This window comes from Protopterus annectens, chromosome 1.part0 (assembly GCF_019279795.1).
Source record: "Protopterus annectens isolate FY-2018-M chromosome 1.part0, PAN1.0, whole genome shotgun sequence".
Taxonomy (NCBI): Eukaryota; Metazoa; Chordata; order Ceratodontiformes; family Protopteridae; genus Protopterus; species Protopterus annectens.
The window spans coordinates 1,584,625,144-1,584,639,090 of NC_056725.1; the positions used below are offsets into that span (position 1 = coordinate 1,584,625,144).

The 13,947-nt window shown below is 37.6% G+C and overlaps 1 protein-coding gene across 4 annotated transcripts in view; it reads left to right on the forward strand.

Moving 5' to 3' along the window:
* The window catches only part of TOM1 (target of myb1 membrane trafficking protein), a 1,917,838-nt gene that overhangs the window by 1,163,063 nt on the left and 740,828 nt on the right, over window positions 1–13,947 (forward strand). For all 4 annotated transcript variants that reach the window (XM_044068060.1, XM_044068069.1, XM_044068077.1 and 1 more), the window contains exon 8: window positions 8,069–8,202. In XM_044068060.1, the coding sequence (XP_043923995.1) occupies window positions 8,069–8,202 (134 nt within the window). The remainder of the gene's footprint in view (window positions 1–8,068; window positions 8,203–13,947) is intronic.

Genomic DNA, 13,947 nt, shown 5'->3' on the forward strand with positions numbered 1-13,947 from the left:
GCTGTTTCAGCTAGAACCCTGACGTCAGAGCATATGGGTATAAGACTGACAGCCGACGCCATCTTCCCCAGCCTTTCTTGCCGTGCAGTGCAAAGCAGTTCGCTAGTTGTTGGTTGGCGTTTTCAAGACAACGTGGTTTGATTGTCGTCGGTCCTAAGTTTTCTACTTCTCTTCTCAAAGCTAAGTACCCCGTTGGGGAAACTTTTTTCTTGCTCCTCCGATGTCAGAAAAAGTTAATAATTGTGTATCGTGTGGAAAACAAATACCTCATAAAGATTTCCACTCTTACTCTCTACCTTGCTTAGGCCCTGACCACGACGTTTCTTGTTGTCGGTTCTGTGCCAGGTTTAATTCTCGCACTATCAAGCGTAGGTATGACTGGGCCTTGAATTACTTCGGTAGACGATTTAATTATAGAATGTCGTCGGAACCGACTACCAGATTACAGAAGAAGCGCAAAGACAAGGACAGGCCTCCAAGGTCCAAACAGGATACGTTGCAGCCGGAGCCAGCTTCGGGTTCGGCGGTCATCAGTGAGGCGCTTTTGCAGCCCCTGTCGTCCACCACTTCAGAACCGATGGCCGACACGGACTCACATGGTGAGCCAACTAGGCCTAGTAATTTGTCTGCTGCAGGACCTTCGGACGTCGCTCCTTCAGATGGGTCCGGAACCGCTGTGCAGGTACCGGCTTCTGAGGGGGTCTTCAGGCCTTCACACATAACTATCTCCACAAAGACAAAGGCTAAGTCAAAGACTCCTATTAAACCCAGACTTTCTGCTCAAGCTTCTTCGGATTCAGCCCCTAAGACTCAGAAGCAATTACTTTGGATGGCTGAGGATTTATTAACTATGATTAGGGGCGCTCACCCTCCTCCTGAGAAAAGGCCTAGACAGGATACCCCTTATGATTCCTCTGATCAGGCTTCTGTATCTTCTGTTTCTTCCTCTGATCAGGATTACTCCTTCCCTCCTTATGAGGATTCGGATGCAGAGGATTCTGTTCCCTCTGCCTCCCCCCCTGAAGATTTCTCTTTTGGGGAAACCTTGCATGAGATGAGGGAGCATTTTCATTGGGAAGGTCAGGATTATTCTGCTTCCAAAAAGAGACTCAGGGAATTCCTTCTTCTCCCTCAGCACAGGCCTTTAGCTATTCCTCCTGTACTTGACATTGTGGATGATGCCTTCTCTGAAGCTAACTTAAATCCTGATTCCATGCCGCCTGCTCCTTCTAAGCCTGATAGATTTTACAGGGTCCCTGATTCTCATCAATTCTTATTCAAGAACCCTTCTGCTGATCCTGAAACTATTTCGCAAGGTTCCAAGGCTGCTAAGGCCGCCTCCTCTAAGAATCCTATCCCCTCTGAAAAGGATTCTTGTGCCTTGGACAGGTGGGGCAAAAAGGTTTATACTTCAGCCACCCTTTCTATTAGAGCTTTAAACTGCCAGTTTCACATGTTTAAGTATCAGCAGTTTCTTTTATCTGTTTTAAAACAAAGGATTTCTGCCTTTCCTGCATGTGCTGAGGACAAGGAATTACAGGATGTGTTGCATGCCACTGAACAAGTCATACACCTGAAGAAGCTTAATTGTGAAAGCACTTGTGTTTGCACCAAGTAAAGGCCTTTTCTGGATTCCAAAGCTGTCTCCGTCTCTTTTTTTCTTGGATTACCTACACTTTTTTACAGAGATGCAGTGGTGGGTTGTCTTCTTTTGGCAATTTTTTCTTTTATTAAGTCAGCAAAATAGTTTACACTGTGGTTTTGATGCCTTAGAGGCTTCTTGCAGGGCGGCTGCCTCTGGTACTGTTATCAGGAGACATGCCTGGCTTCGTGAGCAGAATCTACCTGAACAAGTTAAGGCAAAATTGCTAGATGCCCCTGTTCAGCATGATGTCTTATTTGGGTCTAAGGCTGAGGAGGTTATTAAAAAGATGGAAGAAAAAGCCAAGTCTGTGCAGACTGTAAAAGATTTCTTGCAAGTTCAGCCTCCCAGATTTTCGAGAAATTGGCCCTCCAAAAATTGGTCTTTTCCCACCTCTGACAGGCCTCAAAGGGGAAGATATAGACGCTCCAGAGGTAGGGCGCAGGCTCAGGCCTCCTACAGATCTAGACAGTGGACTGCTTCTTCACCTAGAAAGGGAGAAGACAGATCTCAAACCCAAAGAAAGCAGACTCAATGACTCCCTCTGTTGGGCTTCAGGTCCTCCTTCCCTGGATGCCCCTCTCGGAGGAAAACTTTCTCTTTTTTACCAAAATTGGACTCACATTACCCAGGACAAATGGGTGTTAGACGTGATTTTGAAAGGTTACAGATTCCACTTTCACACTCTGCCAAGGCCTTCAGGCTGGCCAGATCTGCCAAAACATCAATGGACAGAGGCCTTAAATCAAGTGGATGCTTTATTAGCCTTAAGGGCCATAGAACCGGTTCCACCTCTAGAGGTGGGGAAAGGTTTTTATTCAAGACTTTTTCTGGTCCCAAGAAAACAAAACTCCTGGAGACCTATTCTGGACCTCTCAATATTAAACACCTTTTTGGAAATTCCAAAATTCAAGATGCTTACTCTTCAACAACTTCTTCCAATGCTCGCACAAGATTCTTGGATGGTAACATTGGACTTAAAAGAGGCTTACTTACACGTCCCTATAAGGCAGCATTGCAGAAAGTACCTCAGATTCAAGGCAGGCTCGAGACACTTCCAATTCTCTGTACTGCCATTTGGCTTATCTACTGCGCCCAGAGTTTTTACCAAATGCCTGGCTCCAGTAGTAGCTTATTGCAGACTTCAGGGAATTCAGATTTACCCCTATCTGGACGACTGTCTAATTCAGGCAGACAGCAAAAACCTTCTACTACAACACCTGCATTTTGTTCAACGTCTTCTCCTACTACTGGGATTTTCAGTGAACATAAAAAAGTCACATTGACCATTTGAACCCACTTTTCAAGCTGAATTGAGTATCTTAACATGAAAGACTGTTTTACTAATTTCTCTGACTTCCGCTAGGAATGTATGTAAGTTGCAAGCACTTATTATGACTCAATCCTACCTAATTTCTCACAAGGACAGGCTTTGTGTGAGATCTAACCCTTTTATGTTTAATGTGGTCTCAATTTACCTTGAGCCAGACTATTAATCTCCCTGTCTTCTTTCCTGAACCCAGTAACAAGGGTGAACATATTCTTTATACTCTGGATGCCCACAGGCAGCTGAGATACTACCTAGACAAAATGCAAGCCTTCAGGAAAGCTGATCAGCTGTTTTTCTCCAATGAACGTAAGAGAAAAGGACAAGAGTCAACAAAGACTATTTACAGATGATTGTATACTTGCCAGGTGATTACCCATTTCACAAGGGCAATGGCTTCTTCAGTATCTGTTAAGAGAGGGATGAATTCCAGAAGTATTCCAGCGGCAGAAACATGGTCTTCTGTTGATACCTTTACAAAGCACTACAGATTAGATTCCTTTTCCATGTCCAGCAGAATGGACTTTGTTACAATCATTCTCAAGGGACTTCTAGAATTGTAGTTTCTATTTCTCCTGTCATAGTATTTCCTAAGCTGTGGGAATCAACACCAGTACCTTAGGGTACTGCAACACTGATCTGTATGTTGATCGTAGTAGAGTTTTGTAAATAAACTCAGCATTGAGAGTAGATTTTCTAATAGATTACTGTTGCAGTAGTTGCCCCTCCAGCCCTCTTACTGTGCCTGTTTTTCTTTTGTGTTGCAAGGGTGTAGATGTATTCACCCTTCTGTATGTAGTTTACTATTGGGTTTGTTTTTCATATTGTTCCCTCAGGGCTGCTGTCTCCCTTTCCTAGGGAAAAAATGCTGTGAATACTATTTCACTCTGCCTTTATATGGGAGCCTCCTTGAGCTACTGAAAGAGCACATGGAAGGTGCTTAAGTTTTGACCAGTCACAAAAGGTAGAACCCAAATAGCTTTGCCTTCTGCAACAATGGTCTAATAGTACATCCACTGTTATGGTAAGTTTACTTACACAACTGTGCTTTCTATTAAAGCTGTCAAATGTTTGGCCTGTCTTTACGTAACCACATTGACCCACATCAGTCAGGTTTGGCAACACCTTTGCCATTTTCTTATTTAGTGTAGACATACTTAATCATATATTAAAATTAAAATGGGTCTATACAATGCTGGTCTGAATGGTATCTACCATGTGTGGGTAATACAGCTACCATATCATTCTTCAAAGATGCTGGCACTCCTTCCCCCTAAAATATTAAATAAAACTTTCCAAATCTTTATCACTTTCTTCTTTCCCAACTTCCAAACTCCACAAGAATACCATCTATTCCTGGAGACTTCCTTGTTATTGATTATATATGTCAATTTTTATCTCATCTCTTCCTATCTTTGCTGTTAATTGTTGAGCCTCATCCGTCTGTAACCTTGGTATAATTAAGTCTTCATAAATATTTCCGTGTGTGCCTTTTCTTTGTTTCCATATTCCTCTGCTTTATACAAAGTTTCATAAAGTTTCAAAAGTTTCTCTAATACCTCTATAGGATCTAGTTTTGTGGCAACTCTTTCTGTTTTTTGTTGCCAAAGTTGCTGTGTTAATTTTGTTTTGTGCTCTGGAGTTATAAAACATAATTGCCTGTATTAATATTTCTAAACTGATTATATTATCTAAATAGTCCCCCAATTTCCCTTTAGCACTTTGCAGTTGCTGCTTTTTTATCTGTGAATTTTCCCTAAGTCTGCAATACTTTACTACCATGTTTTAACCTCATTTTTATTTTATTCCACTCATTAGTTATCCCTTCTGAAGAAGTTGATATCTTCCCTTATAACTCTCTAATAATTTCCACTAACCATTCCTTAAATTCCTCTTTCTTTAACTGATAAATGAGAAAGCACTGTTGCACTTCATTATCCTGCATCTTTTTTTAGTTTTTATTAGTGTGTGATCTGAAATAGTCATTGGATATGTGTCAGGGCTTTAAATTAAATGCAGATATTCCTGTGAGATGATATAGACTTCCTATCCAGTCTATCAGTTCTTATACCTTGGGGAATAATGTGCAAATTCTATCTCCACAAGTTTCTACTGCTGAATTCACATATTCTGTGCTAAACATTCTCATATATTTATTTAGAAGTTTGTGATTTGTGTTCTGATTTATATTTGCCATTCTAGGTCCCATGATACAGCCTCAATATTGCAAATCAGGTTCAAATCCCCACCCGTAAATAACAATCCCTGCTGAAAGTTCATCATTTCTTCCAAAATTCTCTTAAACTCCATAATAGCAGTTTTAGGTGGAATATAAATACTTGCCAGTATAACCTTTCTTCCATTCTAGTAACACATTACTACCACAAGTTCACCATTCTGTCACTACTGGAGCCCCTCTAGCAATCAGTATTATTACTCCCCTATTCCTTTATCCCTAATATTTTACTAAGTATCCATCCTGAAATGCTTTCTTTGTCAAATTTACATGGTAATTTCTGTTCAAGTGCACCTCTGCAGCATTGCTATTTGTATGTTCCACTTCTTAATATAAATAAATACAGTTTGCTTTTTGTTTATACCTGTAAGGCCACTTACATTCCACCATATTATGATAGAAAGTGATTACTTTCACATATTATACATAACAGTGCTTTTGAGTGTATATTTACAACATTCAGCATACATGCAGACATTAATGCTTACAGGCTGCTCTTTTTTTAGTAGTTGCTTTTTCTCACCCCCCATTTAAATGCATCATATTTTTTCTCAAGACTCTCTACTTCATTGAAAACACTCAAAACAAAAACCTAAATATAGTTTCACAACTACCAAAACAAGAATGCAAAACTATGTACATTTTTAAAAAATATTTAACCCTCCAGAGAGGCGCAATTTCCTAAATTGATGGCTGCATCCACATGCATTATCTAATCTAAAATTAAGGATACTAATGCTGAAGCACAGCCTTTTCCCACCTACACTAATTTCTATTTCTTGTTTTCATATCTCATTTCCCCTCCCAGATGTGAAAATACTTAATTGCTTTCATTAAAATTAAACTTTTAGCTCTTAAGAAAAATGTGCACTGGCTACCTTTACATAAACTAAACTGTGTGCTGTTACATCAAGTGCAGTAATAAGGCTACTCATAAGGCGACTATTTAACTTTTCGTATAACTTATTACCTCCCCATGGTTTCTTTATTTTTCATAGAGCTACTTTCCAGTCTGTTTTTAAATTTTAATTACATTGTACCTTGTATAAATCAGTCAGTAGACAGTGTTGAGGCCTCTCGTGATTAATTGCTTGCACTTGTAAACTTTTTGTCTTCAAGTAAAGGCAGTTAGGAGTGGGGAAAAACAGCTAGTGATTTTGCAGATGCATGACTGAATCTTTGTAAATTTCACTCAGAACACTTTCCAACCTTCCCATGATCAGCTGCTTGCCTTGTAGAGTTCTTTTCCTCCCACGGAAAATCTTTGCTAATTTAAAAAAAGCTATTGAAATTACAAGTACAAGAAAGAACTACGATCTCCATTGTTTTCATCATTTTATCTTATTTTTCAAGCCTTTTTGTATAACAAAACCCTTGTCTGCTAAGAACATTGTTTTAAATATTCATGTATATAAAAACAGAGAAAGTTATTATGTTGGTTCTTACATAGAATTTGATCTCTACACTTTTGCTTGCCCAACCTCAGTAACCCAAGATGACAACATTATATTAACTTTATTTTGTTCAGCCTTTCTTATTTTGCTGTAGGTTAAAGCATGGTTACCTTACAACTAAGAAAATTTTGTAGTTGTATTGCTGTCACTGATGAGACACCCCTACATCATATTTTAAATATCCTCTGACTATGCAGTATATAAGACTGCTTTACAAAATAATATGCAATCTGATGTTCTCTTCCATCCATTCCTTAATGGATGGATTACTGGATCTGACTTTGGCCACTCTCAGACTTTGGATCCAAGGTTTAGGCTCCTCCCCTTACCCATAATCCGCTGTAGTTAGCAAATGATCTCAGATCTCATTTGTGTCTGACTTGATCTCTTAGTTCAACACTTAGGTGACAGCTAAGTGCACTTTTTGATATGCTTCCATTTAATTACTTTTGATAATTTATCTGGCTTTCTCTTTGCTTATCTGCCTTCCCTTGTTGTACTAGATATACACATAAACAAGTTTATATCTCCTCACCTTTGAGGCACCTGTTGACCTATCTCTGAGTTCATTCACACCTTTTGTGATTTTTTTCTGGTGTTGTTGAGGATTACCCTGCTTGTTTACAAGGTTATTATTGCCAACATAGTTATTGTCATGACAGTTATTATAGTTAGTATAGTGTTGCAGTTGTATGCTGTTATTGTTGTGTTCCTGTTTCTTCAAACACAAAAACATTTGATTTTAAAAAGTGCGTGACTTGTGGCCGCCAAATTCCAGAACTCTGATGTTGACATGTGTATCGTGTGGGGGATTCACACATAGATGAGCAGCTTTCCAACTGGTTAATTACAACTTTGCTTTATGCTTCTGTCATGATTTTAGACATCTTTGAAATGAGACTTTACAGAGTAGAGAAGAGAATAATGGAAGTCTGAGGAGAATGTCATGTTGTGGTAGTATGGGCTTATGCAATTATTCTAGGTATTATATAGCTATTTACATGAGTGTATCACTCTGCATTTTTGCACTTTTAATGAAACTACTTACTTGGATGAGAAGTTGGAGTTTAGAAATGGAAAGTTTTAAATCTGTAGTATAGCAGTGTAGTGGTTTAGATACATAATGACCTTAAAACATCTATGTCTGTACTATAGCTGCATTACTCTTCTGAAAAGATTTATATTAAAATAATTGCATACTCTTGTACAGTAATTATGCACTCTTATGCCCCTTTGAGAAGAATCTGCAAAGGAAGAGAATTTCAAATATCATGAGGAACATTTAGTAATTTACACCTTATTCCATTGTTTGTGATTGCACATTTGTTTTTAATGTTTCAGTCTCACTTTTTATCTCAAATTCATTTTTTTTATAACAACACCAAGGCAAGACTTTCTTCTTCTTACAGGAGTTAAACAGGACATGCCGTACAATGCAACAGAGAATCTTGGAGCTAATCCCCAGACTAGCCCACGAGCAGCTTACAGAGGAACTGCTACTTGTAAATGACAACCTCAACAATGTGTTTCTCAGATATGACAGGTATAATGCAAATTGTTTCACACTGCCTATCAAATAAATGCTTTATCGATATTTTTGTTTTGATATACCGATGAGAGTAGTGTGGCTGGGGGATTGCGTTATGTGGGATAATCAGCTGTCAAGTTAAAACAGGATGGGCTTCACTTTTAGATATTTTCCGGAGAAGGGAAATGTGGAAGTACTGAAAGTTATTGTGCAGGAGCTCCTTGAAAGTGAGGCATGCCTTCAGGGGAATGCTGGAAGGAGGTGGTTGATTATCTGATCTGGAAAGATGTATGAAACACTTGTGCATTTCACACTGAGACTTCAGTAGTTGCCGTCTTAGAAGCACTCATTTCTTGACACACACTTTCACCAAAACTGGCATCATGAATGTTGGGAGAGATTCCAACAGACTTAGTGTAAACTACTCTAGATTACTTCATTGTGGTTCATTTTCCATAGCAGCCTTTCACCACAGTTTTTTTGGGGTGTACCCGAGTAACTCTTTTGGAATCCTACCCAATATGTATAGCAGCAGCCCCCTATCCTATTTCTTGTTGTCTCATCATCTGGTGTTGTGTACCTTTTTTTTGTTATTGATACTACCAGGTTCACTTGCACTGTGTGTACCTAGTGACTGATTTGGGCAATTCCTTGTATTTTTAAATTTGTTTATGCTTTTTTTTTTTTTTTTTTTTTTTTTTTTTGACTTTATTTAAATGTTATTGACTGTGGTTCTTCTCACTAGATCAGTGACCTCTTTTCAGGGGAGGCCTGAGTTGTATTCATACTGGCTAGGGAAAATTTTGACAAATGCATTGACAATGTCCCCTACTCTTTTCGACCAGTCGGTGTTGCTGGAGGGCAGATGTTGAGGATGAAGCTTTCCAAGATGGAGGAAGAATGAGATGGCAGGCAGTGCAAGAAATGTTGGAGAAAAGCATTTCACAAGTAGATTTATATGGAGAAGATGTGGCTTTTATGGAGCTAGAGAAAGAAGAATTAGAAAATTTTGTTTTGATGGAGATGATGAAACGAGGAGACCCATGGCAAAGTGAGCTAGTGCATGATAGTAGATCATGTGCTGGGAGAGGTAGCAAAGGATGTGTTAGCAGATGAAGTTAAGAAAAGGATGCAGTTTAGTGACGTGTTTGAGAGTAACTTTAGTGGTATGCTTGGTTGGGGAGTAGTCAGTTTTATGAGAAGACCACTGCAACAGATCATTATAAAGGTTACTTTGTACTGAACAATTTGTCATTTACAATTTTCAAGTGCAGTTTTATAACACTAATGGGGTCTAAAGACATAAACATGTGTTTAAACTGTGAAGCAATAACTTATTCTTTTTCAAGACCCAGGCATAAGCCATTGGCAGTTAGAACACAAACTCAAGAGCTCCACTGGAGGAAATGAGAAAGCTGAGTTACATTTAAGGTAAAAAGCTTTGCTGAAAGAAAGAAAATAAATGGAATATATTATACTGAGAGAGAAATGAGTGTACTAGGTGTGACATTTGGAGAGTACAAGAGTGTAAGGGAATAGTGGATGATATTGCTGGAATGAATAAAAATGTTATCATGGTGGAAAAGTTTTAATTTATCATCTAACAAAAAAGTATACATGCTAAATATATCCATATAAGGAAAACTGACATACCAGGAGGGGTATACATGTTTCCAGCAGAAATGAAGAACAATATGTTAGAATTATTTGTAAACCTTTATTTGTGGAATATTGTTGAACCCTGTTTAAAAAGTATAACAAAAAAGGAGACTTAAATCGTAAAAAAAAATTAAAGTGTAAGCATTTGTGCATTTTTCTGTGTAATAAAGAAAGTACAAACAAGACAGTTACAAATGATGGGGAAATGTTTGTACATTATGAAGAAATGTGAAGGAAGGAAAGTAAGTATTAAACAAAAAAGAAGGAAAAGTATGTGCACATAAGATAAAATATGGAAGGTGAAAATTAATGACATTGGAGATAACAGAAAAGTATGGTATAATAGTGCGGGGAAATAATATACGGGCTATCCATGGAAGAATTTAAAAAGTGATGTAAAATGCTAAAAAGGAAAGAAGGAAAAGATTTGAGAATTTGCTTTTTTAAAACTGAGAATTTTTAGAGAATTCTGTCCAATACGTAACCAGGTGAAAGTAATATGAAATATAAAATACACTGAAAGAAAGAAAATATGTGAGCAGGAAGAAGCAACAAAACATTGTTTTTTAGAATGTTAAAAAATTAACATTTTTGAAGAAGGTTTAAAATGAAGGAATTAAAATGTAATGATATGTATGATATGTGGAAAATAAGAAACTGGAAAAAATGTGAAATTGGAAAATGGGATGGAATACTGTTTGTAGCAATTCAGAGATTATGAACAGATGATGTGTAGGATTAGTTTAAAATAAAGACAGGTGATGACAGTGTTTTAGATGAAATAGTATTGGTTTTGGATAAAACGATTGGAGGGATAAAGAGAGTTTTTAGAAAAGAAATGGATAATAGGGAAATGATCAGACGTATGAAATAATGTAAAGTGTAAATAACTGTGTTTTTAAATGTATAGATTACATGTTAATATAATGAAGGTAAGTAACGGCAAATTATATATTATAAATACGAATGTTTTAAATGTCATGAAGTGTAAATAAGGAAAATGTGCAATTAATGAACTCTCTTATTTTTTATAAGTGCAGTGGGAACTTTTACATCCACCTGTGCCACTACCAACTCGGGCCAACGAGGCCTCAGTTTAGCATCTTATCTGAGGGGACAGATCTTAGTTTGTATCTTTGCTTTAGTTGCCGCAGCTGAATTGCTTTTATTGTCTGTATGCTTGGCATAGGTTTTTCAGCACTAAATTATCAGTACTTCTGTTTAATTTATTTGATACTATAAAAATGGCTTCAGTAAAACTGTCTGTACAGTAAGAAACAAAGCCAAAGAATTTCAGTTGTTGTCATATGAGTTTGTAAACCTGTGGTTTAAACTAGAAAGGCATCAAAGTTACTTTACCATAAAAAAAAAAAATTAAAGGGCTTAAATCTTTCAACTATCCTGATAGATTAGCACGACTCTCACTATATTTGGTAGCCTACAGGTTGCTCCAGGGTGACCTGTTTTTTAAGGCTAATCTTGATGATTTGATGGGTAAGTGTAAGTTTATAGCAGCATTGTCATGTACAACCCTGCTTAATTTGTGAGGTAGACATTATTAAGTGCTTGAAAAGGGAGGTGTAAACCTTTAAGTGTCTACTTAAAAGATGTATATGGCTAGGCATCTTACAGTTCTTGTGATCACTTGCCTAGTTTTGTTCCTATATTCCTAAACCTTAACTAATAAAACTAAAACTAACCTAGAACATTCCAGTAAGCAGAAGACACATTTAGCTATGAGCTAAGTGAAGGATTGCTGCCCTAGAAAGAAGCTGTTATTTGGTTGTTTACTTCTAAACATCTGAGCTATTTGAAGTTTTGATGTAGAAGCATTTTTATTGGCTGTATAAGCTTAAATTAATCCTAACACAAGGGACACAGTCATACGTTTTCTGCTCTTAAGCATTAGATCTGTTTTCAGTTCTGATAGTTAAACATTCATGCTCTTCATAGTGCCTAGACTGCCAGAAATCCCATTTCTCTTATTTAAATAGTCCTTCTAAAGCTCTTTTGGGTTTGTTCATGCCATTGTCAGTAATTGGTGCCATGACACCTGAAGATCCTGTTATCTTTTCCGTCATGGACATTATCCTTCATACTCTTGGTAATTATCCTCTGTGTAATTTCTCCCAAGTGTTTTGGGTTTCTAATGCCATGATGGGAATGAACCCCATTCCTAAGTCAGGGTATGATTAGAGTTCTTGAAATTAGTATTGTTTCAGTTTTTGATGTTAGCCAAGAGTGGTCTTCTCAGCACCTGCAATGTAATCAGAGTTGCCTTCTCCTGCAGTGCAAGTCACATGTATTAGTAGCATATTCAAGTATTATTGTTAACTTTTTTTTTATTAGTCCTGTTGCCCCTGCTACTACTAGTGGAATTGTCTGGGTGTCTTTCTTTCATATTACCTTTGTTTCTGCTTGTAAATCATGGTATTTTATAACTTTGTGTCTCACCGTGCATAAGACATTGTAATCGCCGGGTGCAGCAATTTCGCCGATCAGTGGTACTTTTGACTTTTTTCTTTGACTACTGTATCTGCTTTTCTTATAGCTATTTTTTTTTTTACTTTTTGTAATGGATAAACTTCATCACTGTCAATAATGCTTTGTGGGTTCTTTCCAATGCTTCTCAGCTACTTCTGTGTTATTGTGTCTTTCAGTGTACAGACCTTAGTGTATCACACCCAACAGTGAGATGTGTAACTGTTTCCAGTTTTGTTTTACAGAACCTACATTTGTCTTTGTTCCCAGTTTTCTAATCAATGTGTACATAGCCCATTAGCTTGTGCTGCCATTATTAGCCTTTCATCTTTTGATTTCACCTCTCCTCTCCTTAATTATTCCTATGTGAGATCTCAGTCAACATTAGAATGTTCCAGAAGATCTATATACTTACCACTGTATTTGTGGATTTTCTGTTTTTCTTTCCTTTTTCTTGTCCTTTAAGTTCTTTCTTTGGATGTACATGGTAATTAATGTTGCAGTACTGAGTCTTGAGACTTCCTGCCATGCAGAAGCCTATGGCTGGCCCAAATACCAGAGTCTTTCACCACTCTCCGGCCAGCAAAGGTCCTTGGCCATCTGATGTCAGGGTAATGGGATGAAAGGAGGGTGTTGGCTAGTGCCATCTTCTGTTCTTTCTTGCCATGCAGTCTGATGCTTCAAACTGGATTAGTCAGCATCATCAGTCCTTCAGTCAGCTTGAATTACCAGAGCATACAGATTACTACCAAATGGGGACCTTCTTTTTTAATACTTTGTGAATATTCATTGTTAATGTTTAAGAAGGTTAACAACTGCATTTCTTGTGGGGAAACAGGCTCCCCATAGAGTTGCCACCTTTTCAGTTGCCCAAAGTAGGACATTTTTTGTTGAAATGTGAGATTTTGCACAACAAAATATTCCCACGACCAGTGCAAAGGCCAAAACTTCTCTTTTTGATAAAATAAAAGCTTATTCTGGTAGCATTTGAGTTACTTATTCTATTTCTTATAACATTTAGGTGTTTCAGATGCAAAATAATTGTTTTATGCAACTATTAAAGAAAACTTAAGAAATATTTTTGCCCTAAAATCTCAGGACATCTCCCCTTTTTTTTTTTTTTTTCCGAAGGATACAACTGCCCAGAGAGGGACAGTCCCTTGCAAAAAGGGACAGGTGGTAACCCTAGCTCCCCATAGAGAGTTCCACTGTTACTGCTTGTTTTTCTTAGGGCCACAGCATATTTCTTACTGTCCATTCTGTGCTTGGTTTAACTCTAATACTATTAAACACAGGCATACCTCTCAACTTTACAGATTTTCACAGGATGTCCAGATTTTTGCCTCATATTTTTGGTCCATTTCTCATAAAATTGTGTTTTCTGTAAAATCAGTGGCAAATCACTGAGGGTTAAAGTCAGAAAATAATGACATACATTTGAGTTTCAGACCTCATACCTTTCAGAAAATTCACGCTAATGCAAAACCTGTTCTATCTATTTTCTATGTTTGTAAGAGCAGTATTTAAAAAGTATTCCTATTTTTGGGTCTTTGTCCCCCCATTATTGATGGCTTTGTCCAGACTTCTTGCTCTAAGAGGTTGAGAGGTATTGACTCACAG